Here is a 17,183-nt window from a genome sequence, read left to right as displayed (position 1 = left end):
GAAGCTTTTCCTAAACTCCTTGGTTGGTTTGATGTATCCCACTTTTAGACCTCCAGTACATTCTATCACCTCTAACACCCTTCATTGAAATTTTTTCATATCCATCTCTTCTCACTAGACATGGGTTGTTTTTTCTTTTCTTTTCTTCTTTTTTTTTTTGGCTGTGTTGGGTCTTTGTTGCTGTGTGAGGGCTTTCTCTAGTTGCGGCGAGCGGGGGCTACTCTTCGTTGCAGTGTGCAGGCTTCTCACTGTGGTGGCTTCTCTTGCTGCAGAGCACGGGCCTCAGTAGTTGTGGCACGCGGGCTTCAGTAGTTGTGGCTTGCAGGCTCTAGAGGGCAAGCTCAGTAGTTGTGGCACACAGGCTTATTTGCACCGCGGCATGTGGGATCTTCCCGGACCAGGGATTGAACCCGTGTCCCCTGCACTGGCAGGCGGACTCTTAACCACTGCACCACCAGGGAAGTCCCTAGACATGCATTTCTTGAAGGCAAGAACTGGATTTTATTTATGGAATACCAAGTATGTAGTATGGTGATGGAACACAGTAGTTTCTCGATGAACAGTGACTCTTATCCCAGCAACTAACACCCTAAGACCAGTATATACTAATTACTCAAATATTCATTGAATGAAAACATATTGGTAAGTTCTTGCCATCTGCCCAAGGCCAAAGGACTGCTAAGACACCCAACCTATACCTTCTATATTGTCAGGAAGTCCAAGATCTACTGCCATAGTCAAAGAACTTGCACTATATTTTCTTTTTTTGCTTCTTGGCCTCTGTATTAGTTTCCTGGGGCTGCCATAACAAAGGACCACATGGCTTAAACAACAAAAACTTATTTTCCTACAGTTATGGGGGCTAGACGTCTGTTACCAGGGTTACTTTCTTCTGAGGTCTCTCTCCTTGGCTTGCAGTTCATGTTCACAAGGCATTCGCCTCCTACATGTCTCCATGTCCAATTTTTCTCTTCTTGTAAATACACCAGTCATATTGGACCAGGGGGCCACCCTAATGACGTCATTTTAACTTAGTTACCTCTTTGAAGATCCTATCTCCAAATATTGTCACATTCTGAGGTACTGGAGATTAGGACTTCAACATACAAATTTTAGGGGGACAAAATTCAGTCCATAACAGCTTCCTACTAGACTGTGAGCTTCTCAAGAGGCAGGAGCTATAACTTAGTCTTTTTTTCTTAGTATCTGCTAGGCATAGCAGAGTACCTGGAACACAGCAGATTCTCAAATTATTTGTGGGATACATAAATGAAGGACCTTCAAGGAGTGTAGTCCAAATCTATGGAGTGAGGTCCCTTCCAAATTTGGTGGCCAGCACCAAGAAGAATATGGCTTTAGCCTTTCCCTGAAAGAAAGTTAGATACTGTCATGGTCTCCAGATAGCCCACTGCCAAACAGCCATCTATATAGCACCCAAAACTTAGTAGAATAATAAAATCCTTAAGACTAGACACCCAAAGCCAGTTGACAATACCCTCCTCCCTCCAGACTCATTCTGATACACCAGACTGACAGCATCATGCATGGATAGAGTCAGATTCAAAGTCAAGAGAAAACAAACACTTCTCTACCTAAAGAACAAGACGTAAAAGCTTAGAGAAATGGTTAAATGGACATCTGCCTTTTCCTACCCAAAAGGAAACTTCCTCCCCTTCACTGTTCTGTGTGATTTTGGTGGGCCTGTCAATTATGTAGTCTACCTTCCCCACTATCAAGACAGACACACGACCTAATAAGTACCCCCCTCCCAGGAATTTGAATCCTAAGTGGGGTAACATGAAGACAGGAAATAACTGGAGGGAGTCAATTAAGCCAGTACCATGAAGGGCTCCTTGTTCACACATCCCTGAAACAGCCTCAGTTCCTATCTTTCCAAGACTTGATTGAACTTTCTTTGTTTCTGAGACCTACTTGATAGTCTTTCCCAAAAATGTCTTTTCCTTAAATTAGATAGTGCTTATTCTGTAGCTCTCAAAGAATCTTGACACATATAGTGGCCCCTAGAAGTGGAGTGTGGATAGTGGTGGGTGTAAAATATGGAAATAAAACAGGTAGTACGGGTTCCCTCATCAGCGGTTAAGAAGTTGTGTTCATCATACCTGCTATGCCAGCACAAAGCAGCCAACTACATTATTCCCTCCTATATTTTGGGACACAGTCCACATGCCTCCCCAGGCTAAATCTTTGGGAAGCTGATAGGAAAATCTCAAGATATTGGAGTGTGTGGCTATTTCTGACAGCTTTTGGTTAAGTCCAAGAAATGACTTAGGCCATCTTGGCTGAAGCTATCTGAATGCAAAGAAGAGAATTCTGCCTCATGTAGACTGGCCCTTTCTCCTGGTAGGAATCCATGATGACAGAGTCAGATCATGAAGGACTTTAAATTTGAATCAATGAAACTGCTAGAAAAACACAGGAAGGAAGGAAACATAGCAAAAGATAAGATGGGGATGGAGAGAATGGGTCCAAGACTGGTCCCCCAAGTACCTCCTGATGTATATTCCCTCCCTGGCAAAGAGCTAAGTGCTGGAATAAGGCCACAGGGTAAGGAACAAGCTAGCATTGCCTTTATCCTAGAGTCAAAAAGACAGGCACCAAAATTAAGGGCTGAAGGGTGGAAAGAGAAGCAAGGCCTACTTCTAAGAGAAATCCCCGGGCTAGGGCCCAGAGGCAAACCTTGATCTACAGAGTGAAAAATGCATATACACCAGCAGGTGTTACATTGAGTTAAGCTGCCATTGAAACCATGGAAAATAAAAACTTGTCACTGCCCCAAAATCAATCTCCAGGTATCCTAACTCATACCACCAGAATGTGAGCTGCCTGAAATAATATACCCCCATTAGGAAACTCCTTTTCAAATTTGTCCATGGAATTCATATGAAGCAAAAGAGCAGGTTCAGCCAACGCAGACACATAAGGCAGTGAAGTACACCAACCGTCCGTACATGTATCTCAAATATTGAAGGAAAAAAATCTAATCATGGAGCAATAATACCCAAATACAATGACCTCTGTAACATCCAAGACTATTACCAACCTAACATCCAAGTTAAGGTGTACCAGCAACTTTCTACAAAAGAACACAGGGACCACACAATTTGTATGCAGACAAGGAAAAACAGGAAGAGATCAACTCTGGAAAACAGATTCTATGGTAGAAATAAATGTAGAAAGAAATTATATTTCTTGAGCTGTACTAAGAGAATAATTTTGATTTACAAAGAGTCTAAATCAGATACTGTTTATCTCAAACTGCCTACATCCTATCAGTTTATATGCTGTGATACCTGGGAAGTTGGTTACCAAATAAAGCCATTTCAAAAGGGGCTGCTGGATAGAACTCTGCGTGATGGCCCACCTTCCTCTGTGGGAAGTGAGCTCAGATGCTGTGATGTACCATGCAGAACCACGGTATCTGCAGCAGTGGTTCCTAGAATGGTCCCTCCAGGAGCACTACTGGCATAAGGCATCCTTTTCTTACATCTTCTTGGAACTCTGTCACCCACAAGCAATACCACCTACACTGCATTTCTATTAAATGGCACAGAATCGCTTGGAAGCAGAGAAAGTGTTTCAATTTCGTATGGCTAGGATCTGCCCCTTACTTGCTTAGGGTGGGGAAATGTAATTGCCCAGACCCACTGCATTCACTCATCATTGTCATTAACTGCCCTGAGAAAAGCCATTAGAGACAAACTATAAGGAATATTTATGCTTTGTGAGCAAAGGAAAGAACATAAGGTGGGTGGAGTCACAGATGAGCAAGGGCAGGCTGAGAATGATTCTGCTGAAGATATTTTAACACTGATGAACACTAGGCCATCATTTGGCTTATTAAAATAGTTCTGGGTAGTGAGAGAGAAGCTGGCACATTTTCCTGTAGATGAGATAGCCCTAGGGGTTTGAACAGCAGTTGGAACACAGCTGCCATGGCTAAAACCAAGCAAGTACAGATGTCACACCAAAGTAGAAGCAATTTCATACCATTCCATACTGCCAAGTTTAAAATGCCAATGGAGGAAGAGTATTGAAGGAAGTCTTTAAAATAGACCAAATAACTACTTTAAATACCAATTCTGTGTGTAACTAAAATTTTTGCTATTGAGGTCCATGAGTGACAGATACCACTGTTCAGAGAGCTCAGTCAAAAATCTCCCTGCTCGGCAAGATGAACGCAATACAAGGTGCTGTTCTTCAAGCTTGGAGCAAATTGAGTCACTATACATGACACTTTATAGCTCCAAAATGTCTTTTTAAGAAAATGTCCTTCTAGGTAATCTTTTTCTCCTTCAATGGTTGTTTTCCTTATAAGTAGAGCTTATCTATCACTTCCTATGTTCTTAACTGATATACAAAAGCACATGGTACCATATCACAGTACTCATTTCCCTGAGAAAGATAAACCAAACCGACTTACCAAAGGCCTTCTTAGGTTCTATTAACTTCAAGGTAAAGAGTTCCTCTTTTTTTAATTCCTTTAACTTCTTAGCAACATCAAAGTGACGCCACCCAAGGATAGTTTCTCCATTGATGGCTTCAATGTGATCCCCCACACAGATTGTTTTAACTGAGTCAATTATGCTGCCATCTTTAATTCTCTGAAAGAAAATGAAGGGTAATACTTAATATAAAATAGCACTGTGTAACATTACTTATCGTGCTCTTGAGACATTACATACAATATACTGACACATCAACAAGGCAGTTTAATGTTCAGTTAAAGACAGAAGCCCAAACAACAAAGACAACCATCCTACTCCCAACCATTCTTTTTTTTTTTTTTTTTTTTTTTTTTTTTTGCGGTACGCGGGCCTCTCACTGTTGTGGCCTCTCCCGTTGCGGAGCACAGGCTCCGGACGCACAGGCTCAGCGGCCATGGCTCGCGGGCCCAGCCGCTCCGGGGCATGTGGGATCCTCCCGGACCGGGGCACGAACCCGTGTCCCCTGCATCGGCAGGCGGACTCTCAACCGCTGCGCCACCAGGGAAGCCCCCCAACCATTCTTATTTATCATTCAGAATTCAGCTTCCATCACAGTCACCACCTCCTCTGAGTAGCTTTTCCTGACACCTCCCAGCCCACTCCAAGACTAGGTAAGGTGCCACTCTCATGTAGTACTTTCTGCTACATAAGTTGAGCTCTAAGCTAGGTACTTTACATTCGCCATCTCAATTAATTTTAACAAACTTTATGAGAGTCTCATGTCTCGATCAGAAGATCAAGGAATTTGCCAAGTTCAACAAACCATACTGCAATTGTTCATTTATCTCTCAGTCTCCACTACTGAACTGTAATATCCTTGGGGACAGAGATGGTCTTCTTCACCACTGCCCTGTGCCTAGCACAACATCTGCACAGAAAAGTCCCTCCATAAACGATTGTTGAATCATTTCAACATGAGGCCCATTACATCAGAATAAAGCTTGAGCTTCTTCTACCAGCTACAGTTTTTTAAACCTTAGTTACAAATGCAAGACAAGAATTGGTAGTTAAGAATATTGATACTTGGGCTTCCCTGGTGGCGCAGTGGTTGAGAGTCCGCCTGCCGATACAGGGGACGCGGGTTCGTGCCCCGGTCCGGGAAGATCCCACATGCCACAGAGCGGCTGGGCCCGTGAGCCATGGCCACTGAGCCTGCGCATCCAGAGCCTGTGCTCCGCAACGGGAGAGGCCACAACAGTGAGAGGCCCGCGTACCAGAAAAAAAAAAAAAAAAAAAAAGAATATTGATACTTAAGAGACAGGTGTGGTTACCAGTTGTGGAGCCAATGAGAAGGATGTTATACCATCGCTTTTCATTCATATATTTTAGGTGAGGAGAACTTAGGACCCAAGGAGAAATATCAAATTGGTCTTTCCTAACTCTATCATAGGTATGTACAATATATCAGTAGCGCAGAGTTTCAAGATGAGGTGTAAGACTCCCTAACATAATCCTAAGAATTTCTGAAAAGATTTTAGGGACAGAAGCTCCAGAAAGCTCTGCACAGGTAACAGCCGCACAGAGGATGTACAAATTCTTCAACAGTGGTGAGGAACACGGCAAAATGCAGGCCACAGTCTGCCTCGGGCATCACAAATCCTTTGTGAGAATGACAGGCTGGAAATATTAGGGGCTGCTGCTATTGTGTAACTGAAGTGTGTGTATTCCCCACTCTTGCCAGGTGGAGTAACAACATCTTCTGAGGCAGCAGGGGATTGATTACTGCGTCCACGAGTTGAGAGACAAACCGATCTCAAGTACCCCAACATCTCCATAATACTGTCATAAGAAAAAACAAGTTGTAGAAGACTAACCTAGAAAGGTTGGGCATTTTTAATTTTTAAATTGTATTACAATATACCAAAACTTACAGTGGGTTTCTTTTTTACCCCCCCAATTTTAAGAACACTGATATGTTCATTGTAATAACTGTTAACAGGCTTTATGCTAATGACACAATAATGCTTATTCACACGGAGATTATTGTCATTACAGGTAGTTAATTTTAAAGGAAAAAAACCAGAAATTTCATAATCTAAGTGACAATGTTTTTTTAGTAAGTCCATATTTGACACATAAACTAGAGAAACAAACAAGGGTAACAAACACTGTACTGAGTGGTAACAAACCACTCAGTACACCTGGAGTTTTCAAACTGTCATAGAAACATAAGTGAGATTAAACAAAAGATTAGAGTTTAAAGAAACAAAGCAAAAAAATGTAATATTCTGTCATCTAACCTTTCTTAAGTCACTAGAGAATATGAAAATCTATAACTCTGACTTTCTTCATTTTTATTCTAAGTTGTTTCTTGATACATTCTGAACCTATTTTTTCCTTTGATCAACTATACCATACAAATTTCACTTCCACATATTTTTAGTTTAAGACTTACTGTTGTAATTTTATTAAAAATAAGCACTATATAAAACTAAATGAAAGACTTTAAAGACATGTATGAATCTTACCAGTAAATTAAATGGCAGAGTAACAGAAATCTAGGGTCACCAGGACCTATGAGTAGCCACAGGTCACAAGAAAGGTGCCCAGAGAGAGGGAGGAAGGGCAATTACCAGAAGTCAGCAGGTAGCAAGGTGAGAATCCAGGTGGGCAAGAGAAAAGTCAATGCATATGTAATCATCAGGGCCAGTGGATAAGAATCTGGGATGAAGAGAGAGGAAAATCGACATAAGAAACTTGGAGAAAGGCACCATAGGTGAACCAGATATAGAAGCAAAGTGGGAGACACTGATGATATATTTTGTGGGTGACCTGAGCCTTAGCTTCCTAAATAGATAGAATAAAGAATGAGGTAGCGGGCTTCCCTGGTGGTGCAGTGGTTGAGAGTCCGCCTGCCGATGCATGGGACACGGGTTCGTGCCCCCGTCCGGGAAGATCCCACATGCCGCGGAGCGGCTGGGCCTGTGAGCCGTGGCCGCTAAGCCTGCGCATCCGGAGCCTGTGCTCCGCAATGGGAGAGGCCGCAACAGTGAGAGGCCCGCATACCGCAAAAAAAAAAAAAAAAAAAAAGAATGAGGTAGCAACTGAAACAAGTTTCTGCAATTTAATATACTTTAATAATCATACCATAACTTGATATAGATTAATAATATTGCTAAAAGTGCTACTCGGGCACAAAGGACCAGCAAGAAAAAAGAGGCATTAATTCTATATTTATATTTACTGAGTTACTTAATATCATTCTCTTAAACACTTAGAACTTTCTTTCATCTGGCTTTGGAGCTTGATGCTGCAAAATGTGAAGACAACATTAAATATTTTTTGGAAGGTAGGATTTACAATATTATTAAACTTAGAGGTTCCCAAACATTTCAGACCGTTATTATATTAACTTCTATTAACTCATCTCATATAGTTACAAAATTCTATCTTCTCATCACAAATCCGCAGAACTCTAGGGTGGCATCCCACCATCCTCAAAGTCTTAAGCATTGACTCGAGGTTGTTTGAGCCGACTCTGCCCACATGGTCAGCAACTCTGAGTCTCTGCTGCTGACCCTCCAAACACTGTCCTCAAACCTTGTTCATAATAATAAACATACAGACAACAATTGTAAATAGCTATTTCATTTAGTCCTAACAAGCCTGGGAGGGGAAATATTTAATATTCCTTTAGTGAATGAAGAAATCAAAGCACAGTGATGACATGGCTTAACCAAAATAACACAGCTAATAAATAAGAAAACTGGTTTTCAAAGAGAGGTGGTATAATTATGAGACATCATGCTCTTTCCTCAAAACACTCCCAATCAAACAGATCTAACTAACCCAAATGTCTGGTTAAGAAAGAAAGAAAGTCACATGAATAATTCAAGATCTTCTGACTCAAGACCGGAGTTTGGGGTTGTAGTTATCCAAGATGATCTATCACTTTGATAATCATTTTACAATACTAAGTGTATCAAATCAATACATTGTACACCTTAAATTTACACCATGTTATATGTCAACTATACCTCAATAAAGCTGGAAAAAGGTGACCTATCACCTTTGAACTTTTTTTTTTTTTTTACAAACTCCACCCTCCTACTTTACTTTTTCTTACCTCTACTAAAGCTTTTCTTCATCTATATCATGGCCTCCAGATCTCAAATATTACCTCTTTTCTCAGATCACCACTTCTATTCTTGCTTTACATGCCTCTTCTCCTAGCTTCCATCCCAGAACTGCCCCCACCCCCGCCCCCCGAGTCCCTTAATCTTGTACAATTATTAGTTCTGGATAATCAAAATATTAGAAATATATGAGTACCATATTTCTCAAAGGATCATGCTAAAATGTGATTTAGTTCTAGTAAAGTAAAAGTATCCCAAAGTATACAGATTTCTATAAGAAGATATTCTGAAAATGACAGTTCTGTGGTTATTTATAAGTTACTTCAATTCTAAATCAACTTAGGTTTTCATTTCTTAATTGCATAGTATAAGCCCTTATTTTTAGTTTGAATCTAAAAGTATTCTCTTCTGTTAAACTAGGGAAAAGGAAACAACAGTTCGGAGGTCAAATCTGGCCTACCATTTGTTTTTATACGACCCATGAGTTATGAATGGTTTTACCTTTTTTAATGGTTGGGAAAAAATAAAAGAATATCTGTGACATGTGAAAATTATACAAAATTCAGATTACAGTGTCCATAAAGAAGATTTTACTAAAAGACATCTATGCTCATAGTTTAAGTATTGTATATAACTTCTGTGCTACAACGTTGAGTTGAGTAGTTGCAACAAAGATTGTATGACCCTAAAATTTAATGAAGCCTAAAATATTCACTACCTGGCCCTTTATAGAAAATGTACGCCAACTCTGGTCTTGAACTATTTTAGGAATTTGTAGAGTTTGTTGTAAGTATACTCTGATTTTTCTGATTAAGTTATTTATATATATTTTCCTGGGAAATGTTAAGACTTGGGTACAAAAGTTATACATGTTTAAGTCTGCTGTCTTTCCACCTGAAGAGGCTTATCAGTGAGAACCATGTGGTACTAGTAAATACATTTCTCTGCCATCGATCTCATCTCCTAAGTATGTGATGATTTGTTGTTGTTGCTATTTATTAAGTTATTAGCTATCAATTATAAGTACTATCAAACATTTCAGAGGTGTCATCAGTTTATACCCAAATAATCCTATAAAGTAGGTGCTAATATTCCATTTGAGAGAAGGCACAGAAATGACTTTAATGACTTGTCCAAGGTCACACAGCAAGTAAATAAATGGTTGAAGCAAGACCAAAAGCAGGCCTGATTCTAAAGCCCGTGGTCCTATACACCACTGCACTGCCTTCCTAATCATGGACTCCTTCCTCCTCACCCTTGTCTGAATCCCCACAACACTGTTCTCTTACATCAACCTTCACTGATTTGCAGCCACTGCTAAAAGCATATCAAGTACTCATTTCAGCAGCACGTACACTAAAATTGGAACCATACAGAGAAGATTAGCATAGTCCCCAAACAAGGATGACATGCGAACTCTTGGAACATTACATTTTTTCTGCTTATCTTGGCAAAAACACTGGAAGAGTGAGCCAGAAATTAACAAAATTGATTACTTTAAGGAGTGGGGAAAATGAGTAAATGGGGATCACAGAAGGAGCGACATCTCTGAATACATCTTTTATTATAGTTTTAACTTTTGAAACCATTTTACATACTCAGAAAATTAAATCAACATGAGAGGAAAAACTCAAACTCAATTTGAATAGAAGCAAATGGATTCAACAGTATTTCAAATGAATAAAATTCATGGGGTGGGTGGGGGAGGGTTCCCTGGTGGCACAGTCGTTGAGAGTCCGCCTGCCGATGCAGGGGACACGGGTTCGTGCCCCGGTCCGGGAGGATCCCACATGCCCCGGAGCGGCTGGGCCTGCGAGCCATGGCCGCTGAGCCTGCGCGTCCGGAGCCTGTGCTCCGCAACGGGAGAGGCCACAACAGTGAGAGGCCCGCGTACAGAAGAAAAAAAAAAAAAAAAATCATGGGGTGGGAGAAGGAGGGGCAAGTGAGAACCTATTCCAAGTTAACTTCTGAAGAGAATACTTTGTGTACATACATTTAAAGACAAAAAAATGCATAGAAATCTTGAACTCTTAATAGATTTTTCAGAGTACAAATACGGCAATTCTGAAACTATTTTATGTATATTGTAGAAATAAGGAAATAAGTAAATATTTCAATAATCTTGAGAGCAAATATTTTAGTGGGGAAGCCAAGGTAGCACCTTGTGGGGCAGGATTAGATTGGAGGCATAATTATGAAATCATAATTCCTAAAATACATGTTTTCTAACCCTTTCTGTGGTAACTGAAAGGACCTAGGAACACTGACACTCAGGTAGCAATGAATGCATGCGACCAGCTCAGATCTTGATTTTGAAATACCCATCCTCACTAAAAAAGAGAGCTCCTTGAAGAATGGTTGATTCCAAGCCTGGGGAAAACAAGATAAAAGATGATCGTAGAACATCTTGTTGTACCAGAAAGGAAGGAATTGCTCAATAAAATAATGGGAGGCAGGTCAAAAGGATACAGGAGCCAGCTGAAAAGGACTCCTGCAGGACAAATCTCAGGAAACTGGAGTATCAAAATAAATGATGGTAATGGACCCACTGAATAAGAAATTGACAACTAATAAGGACCTACTGTATAGCACAGGGAACTCTTCTCAATACTCTGTAATGACCTACATGGGAAAAGAATCTAAAAAAGAGTAGATTTATGTATATGTATCTGATTCACTTTGCTGTACAGCAGAAACTAACACAACATTGTATAATCAACTATATTCCAATAAAAATTAATTTAAAAATCATGTGTTCATTGCTAATAGATAATAAATAAGTGGAGTACTTTATTATAATAGAATGTTTTAAAAATATATATAGGAAATGATGGAATTAGAAAGACCACCATTTTGCAACCATTAAAGACCGAGTCAGGCAAGACTCATCAATAGATGCTAAGTGTGTGGGGTGTGACTAAGAGAACAAGATATATACATAATCTCAAAGTATCTCTCCACAAATTATTAATTACAAAGGAAAATATAACTTTGCAGTGAATAAGACTGGCAGCCACTACCTTACACAAGGGAAAAAATTAACATCATGAATAGTGAGACAAACCAATAAAATGCATCTTCTGAGGTAATACACTGAGAAGGACACAACATCACTTATCTAATTTTCCTACCAAAAATGCGTAATAACCGGTTTCACAACATAAAGAGACATCAGAAAAGTCCAAATTGAGGGATATTCTATAAAAGGCTGAGGAACTATTCTAGAGTAAAGATGACTAAAAAGACATGATAACTAAATGAAATACATGATCCTGTATTGGACTTATTCCAGGATAAAAATGCATTACGAGGACAACTGATAAAATTGCAATATGGACATTAGATTAGTTTGACAGTATTGTATCGCTGTTAGGTTTTCTGAATTTCATAATTGTACTGTAGGTATACTAAAGAGAATATCTTTGTTCTTAGAAACTACATTCTGAAGTATTACTGGATAAAGAGACATAATACATGCACTCCACTTTTTCCAATGGTTCAGGAAAAATTACATATATGTATATGTGTGTTTAAGAGAATAAAGCAAATGTGGCAAATGGTAAAACTTTTTTGAGTAAAGGGTATCATGTGAGTTCTTTGTTATTACACTCTTTCAGTAAGTCTGAAATCATGCCCTCCACAATTTTTAAAACATCATATCAACCTTGTACACAGTATGATATTCATTTCTTTTCTAAGTTGAACTGTAAGTTGGAGGTTTGGCTTAGGCTCCACTTTCTCTTTGACACCATGTTCTCTGTCCCCACAGGGCTAGTGACTAGTAATCTGAGGCAGGCACATGTCTGAAGGGACATAAAAAAATAGAAACACAAGCTCTGGACATCAGAGGCTAAGATCTAAAAAATCCATGCGTGTTTGCAAAACTTCCAAGCCCTTCCCTTGCAAAACTTCCAAGCCCTTCCCTGCTGACATTAGAATGGCATTGCTCCATGTACCTCATGTCCTGAGCTTCCCCCAGATAATCCCACATGACTTTCCCAACTCACGGATTTTCCATTTGGTCACCCGCTCAACCTTCAGCAGAGTCATATCTTTTGCAGAGCTAAAAATAGCCATTCTATCAAGTGGGAAGTTAATTAAAGTACTATTTACAGTTAAGAAGATAACTTCCCTAAGGCTATTCTTTTCAGTGATGACAATGCATCAGCAAATCAAGGATCTGGACCAAAAAAAGGCATGAAATTTTATCACTAATTCTAAGCTCAGTGGGTAGGATTGCCAGCTCTGGAGTCAGATCGCTTGGATTCAAATCCTGAATTTGTCCAGCTGCATTAACTCTGGGCAAGCTGCTTAACCTTCCCAAACCTGTTTCTACATCTATAACAGTTGATAATAGTGCCTACCCAGAGATGAACCTCACAGACATGTTGAGCAAAAGCCAGAAACAGCAGAGTACATAATATGTGATTCCACTTGCATGAAGTTCAAAAACAAGCAAAACTATGGTGATAGAGGTCAAAATAGTGGCTACCTTTGTGGGGGAAGGGTACTGACCGAGAAGGAGCACAAGGGAGCCTTCTGGGTGAGGGAAATGAAATTTCCCTTACTCTAGGTGGTGTTTACACAGATCTGTAAACATTCGTTAAAGGTGTACATCTGTTACATCTCAACAAAAAAGTAATTAAAAAGAAAACATGATACCAAATGGAATTGTTGTGAGCATTAAAAAAAAAATAAATCCCACCATGTGAACAGTTCCCCATATTCACAGTTCCACATCCATAGATTCAACCAACCTGGACTGCATTACACTGTAATGTTTACTATTGAAAAAAATCTGAGTGGACCCACACATTTAAACCTGTGTTGTTAAAGAGTCAACTGTATATGTTCAGATATTTTTGAAGAGCATTTTTTTTTTTTTTTTTGGCGGGACGCGGGCCTCTCACTGTTGTGGCCTCTCCTGTTGCAGAGCACAGGCTCCGGACACGCAGGCTTAGCGGCCATGGCTCACGAGCCTAGCTGCTCCACGGCATGTGGGATCTTCCCAGACCGGGACACGAATCCGTGTCCCCTGCATCAGCAGGCAGACTCTCAACCACTGCACCACCAGGAAAGCCCACTGAAGAGCATTTTTTTAAAGAAAATAAGGTGGCCAAAAATATGTGCTCTTGGAAATAACACAAAATCAATGGCAATGAGCATGGAAGTCACATGCTGACGAGCAACAGACCTACAAGATCCCATGAGGATAAGTAGGCACCAGGGCCAGGCTTTCCTTTTCAGTAAATGCTAAATTCTAGAGGAAGTTTAATCTGAAGGAAAAAAAAAAATCAAAAAAAAAAAAAAATCAAGGAAAGAGTAAACAAAAGAATGGTGTTGGGACTTCCCTGGTGGTGCAGTGGTTAAGAATCCGCCTGCCAATGCAGGCGACGCAGTTCGAGCCCTGGTCCGGGAAGATCCCACATGCTGCAGAGCAACTAAGCCCACACACGGCAATTCCTGAAGCCCCCGCTCGCCGCAACGGAGAAGCCACCACAATGAGAGGTCCGTGCAATGCAGCAAAGAGTAGCCCCTGCTCGCCGCAACTAGAGAAAGCCCACGCGCAGCAAAGGAGACCCAACCCAGCAAAAATGAATTAAATAAAATAAATTAATTTTAAAAAAAAGAATAGTGTCTTTGAAACATTTTTTAAAGGAAACATTACCAATCCATCCATCGCTGTCGAGTCAGCTCTCACTCCAAAGATCATTTCAAACTTTCTTTGACCTGGTAGATTTTCATATAATATAGATTATATGTTACCCTCAGTTAAGTCACACAGTTATTTTTTAAGACTTACCTTTATAAAAGCATAGCCAGCACCATTATCTGTAATGGTGAGACCAAGTGAATCCTCAGATTTATACACATTCACTTCTTTTTTGATCCCTTTCACATGGGCAAATATGAAATCTTCAAGACCTATCTGTGCTCCTAAGAGTTTTCCCATGTCAACTTTAGGTGTATTTAAAGTGCAATATAAGATCTGCAAAGAGAAAGAAATATTTTAGGTCAGTTTCCACCAGGAAAACATTCTGATCATTAGTTTATTTAATACTTGAGTGAAATAGTCCTCAATTTATGATGTAAGCAGTTATATCATTAACGTTAGGTGATATGAACTGTTTCCTATAGGCCAAGCTCTGTGTTAAGCAATTTATATCCATTATCATATTTAATCCTCACAATAGCTTTATAAATACATTATCATCTCCATATTACCAATAAGAAAATCGAGACTTAATGAGAGTAAGCAATTTGTCTAAAGTCACAAAGATATTACTTGTCAGAGCCAGGATTCAAGCTCAGGTCTCACCAACTTCGTAGAGGTTTACACTCCTATGTTACTTGCCATTTACAATGCTGACATCGAAGGTTGTGTTCCCAAAGGTGGGGTCATGATATGTATACCACAATGAATACATAGGCAAGACTATTTTGGAAAATTTGCTTTTTTAAATGAGGAAATTTTTATTTATTTTGCATTTTTGTGCTTAAGAAAGTAATTAATGGGTTTCCCTGGTGGCGCAGTGGTTGAGAGTCCGCCTGCCGATGCATGGGACACGGGTTCGTGCCCTGGTCCGGGAAGATCCCACATGCCGCGGAGCGGCTGGGCCTGTGAGCCATGGCCGCTGAGCCTGCGCGTCCGGAGCCTGTGCTCCGCAATGGGAGAGGCCACAGCAGTGAGAGGCCCGCATACCGCAAAAAAAAAAAAAAAAAGAAAGAAAGTAATTAATGAATGAGGTAGTAAAACAAAAATGTCTAAAATGGACCTTGACTAGTCCAATCCCTTGGCTTTTTTTTTTTTAATAAATCTATTTATTCATTTTTGGCTGCATTGGGTCTTCACTGCTGCACATGGGCTTTCTCTAGTTGCAGCAAGTGGGGGCTACTCTTTGTTGTGGTGCGCGGGCTCCTCACTGCAGTGGCTTCTCATTGCGGAGCATGGGCTCTAGGCACACATGCTTCAGTAGTTGTGGCACGTGGGCTCAGTAGCCATGGCTCACAGGCTCTAGAGCACAGGCTCAGTAGCTGGGGCGCACAGGCTTAGTTGTTCCCCGGCATGTGGGATCTTCCCGGATCGAACCCATGTGCCCTGCGTTGGCAGGCAGATTCTTAACCACTGCACCACCAGGGAAGTCCCAATCCCTTGGCTTTAAGAAAGGGGGAACTGAGGTCTAGAGAGGCTAATGCAACTTGATCAAATTCACTTAATGGTAGAAACAGAAAGACTGAAATGGCAAGAAGTTGTGTGGAGGTTTTAAAGGGACTTCTTACGTTTACCCGTCTTTATTTGACCTCATTTTCCTTCAAAAATACAATTCATTTTACTAAAATCTGCAATGCTACTCTTAAGTTTGCCAACTGTAATTTGGGTAATTTGTGAGGCCCAGATAAAAAATGGAAGAGGAGAAGGAGGGTTAAGAACATGCCATTGGTTTCAAGATTAAGTTCGGGACTTCCTGGGTGGCACAGTGGATAGGAATCCGCCTGCCAATGCAGGGGACATGGGTCTAATTCCTGGTCCAGGAAGACCCCACATGCCAAGTGAAGCAACTAAGCCCATGTGCCACAACTACTGAACCCGAGTGCCACAACTACTGAAGCCCATGCACCTAGAGCCCGCGCTCCTCAACAAGAGAAGCCACCGCAAGGAGAAGACTGCGCACTGCAACGAAGAGTAGCCCCCACTCACCGCAACTAGAGAAAGCCTGCATGCAGAAACGAAGACCCAATGCAGTCAAAAATAAATAAAATTAAATCTTAAAAAAAAAAAGACTAAGTTCAATAAATAAATATTTATTGAGTACCTTCTACATACCAAACAAAACTTTCTTTCTTTTGGTGGTAGGGGCCCTCAGCAGTGAAAGCACAGAGTCCTAACCACTGAACCGCCAGGTAAATCCCTAATACAGGTTTTTTATATCAAAATGGCTAAATGAAAATTTTTACCTTTTGTTATCAAGTAACATTTGCCAAAGATATAGTCAGCCTTTCCTCCATCCCTGAGACTTGCTTCAGCCCTCACTTCCAACCCTCTCCCAACCTCCCTGAGTTTCACACCATTCCTGATTCCCCTGGAACCTTGAGTTTTAATGCATCCATAAGCCTCTGGAAGCTCAGAAACTGTGCAATTACTATTTGTTAAATGGCTTTTTAAGCCCTATCAAAATATGTCTGGGGCTTCCCTGGTGGTGCAGTGGTTGAGAGTCCGCCTGCCGATGCAGGGGACACGGGTTCGTGCCCCGGTCCGGGAAAATCCCACATGCCGCAGAGCACCTGGGCCCGTGAGCCAAGGCCGCTGAGCCTGCGCGTCCAGAGCCTGTACTCCGCAACGGGAGAAGCCACAATAGTGAGAGGCCAGCGTACCGCAAGGAAAAAAAAAGTCTGAATTGGAACAGCTCTCCCTGCTCTACAGTTAGAGGTCCAGCATGGTTGGCAAATCCCTTATCAAATCCCAGAGGTATATAAAAGGTACTAGTGATAAAGACAAGGAAGAGGCCAAAGGGTACAGAAGAATTGAACGCCTACAGGGAAGAACTACTGCCGCTGCCCTTTCCTCTTTACACGCAGGTCTGTAGTGAGCTGTTCTAACTGG

The 17,183-nt window shown here is 40.9% G+C and overlaps 1 protein-coding gene across 1 annotated transcript in view; it reads right to left on the bottom strand.

The window, feature by feature from the left end:
• Positions 1–17,183, bottom strand: part of GIPC2 (GIPC PDZ domain containing family member 2) — an 82,603-nt gene that overhangs the window by 38,823 nt on the left and 26,597 nt on the right. Inside the window, exons 2-3 of the mRNA XM_079942348.1 lie at positions 14,385–14,570; positions 4,442–4,622 (exon numbers count right to left, since the gene is read on the bottom strand). Coding sequence (XP_079798474.1) covers positions 4,442–4,622; positions 14,385–14,570 — 367 coding nt within the window. The remainder of the gene's footprint in view (positions 1–4,441; positions 4,623–14,384; positions 14,571–17,183) is intronic.

The sequence above is a fragment of the Stenella coeruleoalba genome (genome assembly GCF_951394435.1).
Source record: "Stenella coeruleoalba genome assembly, chromosome: 1".
Lineage (NCBI taxonomy): Eukaryota > Metazoa > Chordata > Mammalia > Artiodactyla > Delphinidae > Stenella > Stenella coeruleoalba.
Note: the sequence above shows the minus strand (reverse complement) of the source record. Positions and strands in the feature narration are given on the sequence as shown.